The sequence below is a fragment of the Lipotes vexillifer genome, unplaced genomic scaffold (assembly GCF_000442215.2).
Source record: "Lipotes vexillifer unplaced genomic scaffold, Lipotes_vexillifer_v1.1 scaffold393, whole genome shotgun sequence".
Classification (NCBI taxonomy): Eukaryota; Metazoa; Chordata; class Mammalia; order Artiodactyla; family Lipotidae; genus Lipotes; species Lipotes vexillifer.
In genome coordinates, this window is record NW_006774564.1 from 2397298 (window position 1) to 2403710 (window position 6413).

General features: G+C 46.8%; 1 protein-coding gene across 2 annotated transcripts in view; it reads left to right on the top strand.

The window, feature by feature from the left end:
- Nucleotides 1–6197, top strand: part of SORT1 (sortilin 1) — a 71407-nt gene extending 65210 nt beyond the window's left edge. The window contains exons 16-20 of one of the 2 annotated variants that reach the window (XM_007449324.1): nucleotides 2813–2929; nucleotides 3546–3654; nucleotides 5109–5215; nucleotides 5481–5604; nucleotides 6044–6160. In XM_007449324.1, the coding sequence (XP_007449386.1) occupies nucleotides 2813–2929; nucleotides 3546–3654; nucleotides 5109–5215; nucleotides 5481–5604; nucleotides 6044–6058 (472 nt within the window). In that variant the 3' untranslated portion in view covers nucleotides 6059–6160. Of the gene's footprint in view, nucleotides 1–2812; nucleotides 2930–3545; nucleotides 3655–5108; nucleotides 5216–5480; nucleotides 5605–6043 lie in introns of both variants that reach the window. The other variant, XM_007449325.1, reaches the window with a different exon arrangement.
- The last annotated feature ends 216 nt before the right edge of the window (nucleotides 6198–6413 follow it).

Consider the following 6413-nt stretch of genomic DNA (forward strand, 5'->3'; position numbering starts at 1 on the left):
TCTGATTATACAAGGGCGAGGGAGTCCCTAGGTAGCCTAAGCAAGGTAACTTAGGGCAAATAAGAGGAACTGCTTCACATCACAGGTACTAATCTTCTGGAACTTGTTACCTGCAAAAGATACTGACAGGAGGTAGAAGTGGATTTGGAAAAGAAGGCAGGCAGATAGCAGTCCTGTCCTCCCACAATGTATTCTCCTGAACTGCAGGTGACAGAGAATGCAGGGCTGAGCGAACTGCAGTCTGACCCAGTGTGCTTCCTCCTGCGCGGCGCATATCTGTGGAATGGCCAGGCGTCCTCCCTTCGCTATTTCCGCAGGGGAAAATACCACTCAGATCACGTTGATGTGGTAATAGGGCTAGAGCTTATTCATACTGTCCGACTCGGAAGGGCCGTCTCCCATCCTTAACTGCACACAGGGTGGCTCTCGGTCACCTGAGCTTCTGCTATTTTCCAAGCATGTTGTGCTTCTTCAGAGCTCCATGCCACTGTGCATGCTGCTGCTGCTTCCTGGAAGTCTTTCCCTGCTTGACCCCCAAGCCTGGTGCATTCCTACTTGGCCTTTAATACTTAGCTCAGATACTGCCTTCTTAAAGCCTTCCCCAGATTTTCCTCCTCTAGGCTCCTAATACAGCACTTACCATATTTTAATTATTGTGTATAGATTTGCTTCCACCATTAAACTCCAGACTCTTGGAGTACATACTGTATTTGATAATCACATAGTCATAATGGTAGCAGCTGACGTTTTTTAGCAGTACGTCTGTTTACACTTCCCCTCAGCAGCCCTGTGAGAGAGGTACTCTGGTTATTTCCATTTCACAAAGGGAGAAATGAAGGTACAGAGAGGTTATGACTAATTTGCCACCATGTGGCAGAGCCGCAATGTGAACCTGGCCGTTCAGCTCCAGAGCCTGCCCACTGTACCCCACGTGCTTGAGAAATGTGTACTTTGTGAGTGGGAAGGGTATGGTCCCTGAAATTTTGGACTGAACACATAAAATTTTTGCCAGAAATTTCTCCTTGCTATTGGAGGTGTGGTGTCTTCTGTATCTTTTGTTCTCTCTACCCTCTCCCTTAAATATTTGTCAGAAAGCCTTGAAGTCCAAGCAGCATCTATATATTCACCAAATATTCATTGAATATTTTCTATGCACAGGGCAGTGCGAAGTGATAACAGGAAGTTTATTGTAGACTCTCCTGGTAAGATGCACATAATTATGTTTGAAACAGAAGGTGGGATCCTTGGGGATTTAGAAAAGGGAGAGACTATTCCATCCAGAGCTGAAAGGAGGTAGGTGGGTCAAAGAAGGCTTTGTAGAGGAGGTGGCATTTCGGCTGAGCCCTGACGAGCTGTAGGATTTGACCATGCACATCTGGGAAGAAGCAGGTCGTTAAAGCCCGCAGACTGATGTGGGCCTAGACCACCCCAACAGCATGATCAGGAAGGGTGTGCTGGAAGATAGGCCATGAGGGGAAGTTACAGTAGTCACGATGAAGTGAGTGGGTCCAGATGGGGGTGCTCAGGCTGTTTCCAACTTAGATGGTGGGAAGGAAGGTAGTGTCCTGGACAAACGGAGGAAATGACCAGAGGGACTGGCATGAAGGAGGAAACATGATGTATTTTGAATGTTTTGTTTATTTGAGGTTTTGTCAGCAGATTTAGGTGGCAGTGTCCAGCAGGTATTTGGAAATGTAGGATTAGAGCTTAAGAGAGGTAAAACCTAGAAGTTTTAGTTGCAACAAATAGTTAAGCTCATGAAGGGGGAGTAAAAGAATGAATTATAGGATCTTGGAAAACACTTATGGGTTAGGAAGAGAGCAGAGCAAGCAGTGACCAAAGAAACAGACGAGTGCCGCTCTCAGGGCCTCTGTGGTTGGGGCACAGCATTGTGGCAAGTGCCCCAGAATAGGTGATCAGAGTGAACGAGACAGAGAGAGCCCCCTAGGTTGGATGACTGGTGAGCCCTGGGGGGCCACAGACATTCATTTTCAAGGTTGCAGAAGGGGGTCGAAGCCCAAATGCATAGAATAAAACGTAAATGAGTATAACAGAACAAGGAAAAAATATTTTTTAAGAAATCTGGCCAGTAAAGGAGAGGATGGTGAAGGAAGAGGACAGGTTCAGGCTAAGGAGAAGCCTCCAGGTGAGTGGGACTAGTGGTCACTGCCACACTGTCCATGGAATGAGCCCCCGCCCAGGGGCAGTAGGAAGGATGGGGCCGAGGCCACTCGTGTCATTTCTTTGGGGAAAGCAGAGAAAGAGCAGATGGGTGGCGCTATGGAGAGATGGGATAGAATGGAGGGCAAGAACAGGCATTCACATTGGCGGCAGGGACCATCTAAGAAACTAAGAGGGACACGGAAGTGGGGAAGGCAGGAAAGGTTTAACATACCCGCCATGGGTAGAACATGGGTAAATGAGTTATTTGGAGAGAAATAAAAGAGTTGCTAAGTGTCCCAGAGTTTAGATCTGTTGCTGATGTACTATTTCTCTGTGTCTTAGTCACGGTGAGTCCCCAGCCCCTGCCGGCTGCCCTCCTTCCCTTCCCGGAGCCTGAGCTGTCTGTGTGGGACTCCTAGCTACTGAGTCTGAAGCCCAATCCATAAGCTATTTTCCCTCAGTTCAGCCCTCCCCATGTGCTTTTTTTTCCTAAACAGACCTCTTTATATGTCACAGGCTTCCTTAGCTTCTTTCTGGCAACCCAAGACTGGAATATTGACCATCCACTGCCCCATATAAAGCCTTCATTGCTAGTCGCTTCCTGTCTTTCAGCAACTTTGAAAAATACCTTATTTGCTGATTCTTACAGTGATTTTGGCTACTTCCGTCCAGAAAATGACTCCAAGTGTGTGGAACAGCCAGAACTCAAGGGCCACGACCTAGAGTTTTGTTTGTACGGGAGAGAAGAGCACCTGACGACAAATGGGTGAGAAGGCTGCTTCTCCCGTATTGGGACTGAGTCTCCACTGTGCAGCGTGAAAGCTGCATCTCTCTGCATAGTTCTGAGCAGTAGTTGAGAGCACTCTAGAAAAGTACTGTCTACTAAAACTTTCTGTGATGGGGGAAATGTTCTATAATCTGCTGTGTCTGATGCGGTCGCCACTAGCCCTGTGTGGCTGTTGACACTAGTGTGAGTGAGGAACTGAAGCAATTTTAATTAATTTAAGTGTAAATAGCCACCACAGTAGAGAGCGCTGCTCTAGAGGAGGCTCACTGCCTCCTTCCCTGATAAACACTCCCCTCCCCTATGGTTTATGTACCGCATGTTGACGTGCTTTCCCTGGTCATAGTTCTTTGACACAGTCTCTTAAGGCAGAAAGGTGGCATGTCCCTGCAACAAGGCAAGGGATGTGTGGTCTGTCCAAGGACTGAAACTACACAGAATATCCCCAAAACATCCCTGCAGATCTCCCCCAAGGCCTGAAGGACGGTGTAATGACCAGAAGTTTTTCTGCAACTTTTAAAATCTTGTTTTCAGGAAGTAAGCAAGAATCCAGAAGTACATCCTTGTATTCTCTTAACAAATTTTCTCTGCCTCTCAGGTACCGGAAAATTCCAGGAGACAGATGCGAGGGCGGAGTGAATCCTGTTCGAGAAGTGAAAGACTTGAAAAAGAAGTGCACAAGCAACTTTCTGAGTCCAGAAAAGCAGGTATGTTAAAGTAGATCTGGTTTAGATACAAGTGGGGTTTCAAGTTCTGCCAGGAATAGTCAAAGTTACAGTATCAAGAACTCTGTTACTGAGTACAAGTGGCCAGACTACTTCTGTCAGGCTTCCCTTCGTACGGGAAACTGTCAGGATGACGGATGGTCACATAACCCAACGCTAAGCTCATCTACTGAAAACGTTTTTGTTGGGGGAAAAAAAATGGTATTCAGTAAAGTTTTTCCAAGTCTTAGATGCATACGGTTGAGGAAATTTCTGAGGCTCAGAGTCATTTAGGAAAAAGACTCAAGAAGTTCGGCTCTAAAGGGCTGGAGTTTTACACATGTGGAAGGGAGGGCACTGGACCATAGGTAGGGTGGATCTCTTTGCCGACTCATGTCAAGTGTGTTCAGAATGAAAAACTGAACTATGGTAACGAGGGGCTGGTTTTGATTTAGAAGCAAGTTTTAGGGCTGATTGCAGTTCTGTAGCACTGAACTATCTGGCTGGAATATGGAGATATGGTAAAAAGGAAACCTCTTGATAAAGAAGCACTGGCCCAGCAGTGAGACCTGGGGCAGTAAACTGTGGGCCCCAGGTTCCTAATCTGAAAATTGAGAGGTGGACAATCTGCAGTTCCCTCCTATCTAACCTTCTAAGGGATGAGGGCCTGACAAGGGGTGGGATTAAGAAGGCAGTGGGAGAAAAATGTGTGGGTGTGTGTACTTGTCGGGGGCAAGTTCCTCCTTCTCTGCATCCCCGCCCTGCACTCCTGGTGGCTGTCCTCAGAGTGTTTGTGTGTGTGATTGCACAGGACTCCCGCCCACAGGGACACAACTTGTCCCAGAATCCAGCTCCGCCTCCTCTTGGATACATTGAAAACACACACACCCTATCTCCCACCCAAAAGCAGGTAGGTCACACTCAAACAATGATACGGAAAGCTTATTTGTAAAAACATACAGCAACTTAAGTAAAAAATAAATCTCGGTGTCATAGGCTGGCTTGCCTAACGTAACATTGGCACAGCTCCTTTCCAGGTAATGGCCCTGTTTTAGATTCATTCAGCCCACTTATTATCATAGTCTCCCTTTCCTGCTTCACCCTTAAAAGCTCCAAGACTTATAAACAGTGGTAGTGGGGAACAGTCACAATTACCATTTGATCTAGGTAGTTGCTACGACTTCCAGTGTAACTTTGACGTGGAAGCCACTGAGTTTGCACCATTCTGACAGCTTTAAGGCAGTTGAAGTACTGGTTACCCTCTGCCAGCTGTGATATTCTCCTGGTAGCACTGAGATGGTTCATCTTGGGGGCGGGGGTTGGGAAAGTATCATCATTAGGTGCCTAGAGACTGCAGATCATTCAACAGAGAAATAGGGGAATGAACAGCCTCTTTGAATTCAGTCCTAGAATATGCACACCCAAAATTGTTTGTGTTTGTGTTTTAATTTATCAAGAATTCCAAGTCAAATTCTGTTCCAATTATCCTGGCTACTGTGGGATTGATGCTGGTCACAGTCGTAGCAGGAGTGCTCATTGTGAAGAAGTACGTCTGTGGGGGAAGGTAAGGAACGGAAATCAATCAAACCAGAAAGTCCACTGAGGGCAGACGGTTGAGTCAGCCCCTGGCAAAAACCAACTAGTTGAAGTGATGTTACTGAAACATCAGGCCCAAATCTTTCCTTACATTTTCCATATGCCAGCTACGGGCTGTGCTTCCTATATGTGTGACTCATTCTGCAAGTGTGTAAAACTTGGAAAATCCACCATCCTATAAGAAATGCACCCCTCCTCACCATGTGAGAGTTGACGGTGGTTTCCACCCACAGGTTCCTGGTGCATCGATACTCTGTGCTCCAGCAACATGCGGAGGCCAATGGTGTGGATGGTGTGGATGCTTTGGACACAACCTCCCACACTCATAAAAGTGGTTATCATGATGACTCAGATGAGGTGAGACTATTTCTTCTTGAGGGGTGGTCCAGAAATTTCTAAAAAGGGTGATATTTGGGCTTCCCTGATGGCGCAGTGGTTGGGAGTCCGCCTGCCGATGCAGGGGACACAGGTTCGTGCCCCGGTCCGGGAAGATCCCACATGCCGCGGAGTGGCTGGGCCCGTGAGCCATGGCCGCTGAGCCTGCGCGTCCGGAGCCTGTGCTCCGCAACGGGAGAGGCCACAACAGTGAGAGGCCCGCGTACCGCAAAAAAAAAAAAAAAAAAGGGGGATCTTTTCTTACTCATGATCAAGATAATGATTGAAGCAAAGGAGGGTATAAGCTAGAAGCAGCAATTTAATGACTATAAGACTTGGCCAGCCCAGAAACTAGGTAATGGCTTTCGAAATAGGGATTTTTTTGGTCTGTAAATAATATGGCCTATGTCTTTCTTTTCAGGACCTCCTGGAATAGCTCCTCAAAGGAGCTGGGACTGAGCACAGATGATGGAACCGCAGTACCTCTTACACTCCCTGTGGCTCCGACTTGGGGAAATAAATTTCCCGTTGCGAGGGACCCAGCTCTGTTTCTGCTGCTTCCATCAAAGCCAAAAGGACCTACACTAAAGAAATGGGGGGTGGGGACCCTAAACACTCTTACAATTGGCCCTGAGAAGAGAGGGAAAATTTTTAATTCTTTAACTTTTCATTTCAAGTTCTATCTTTTTGCAAGGTACGGGCCCTTTTCGGTTTTGTTTCTGTTTTTTAAGGGAAATGAAATGGAATTGAAGGGAACTTTTCACTAACCCCACTGTTGCATGTTTTGCATG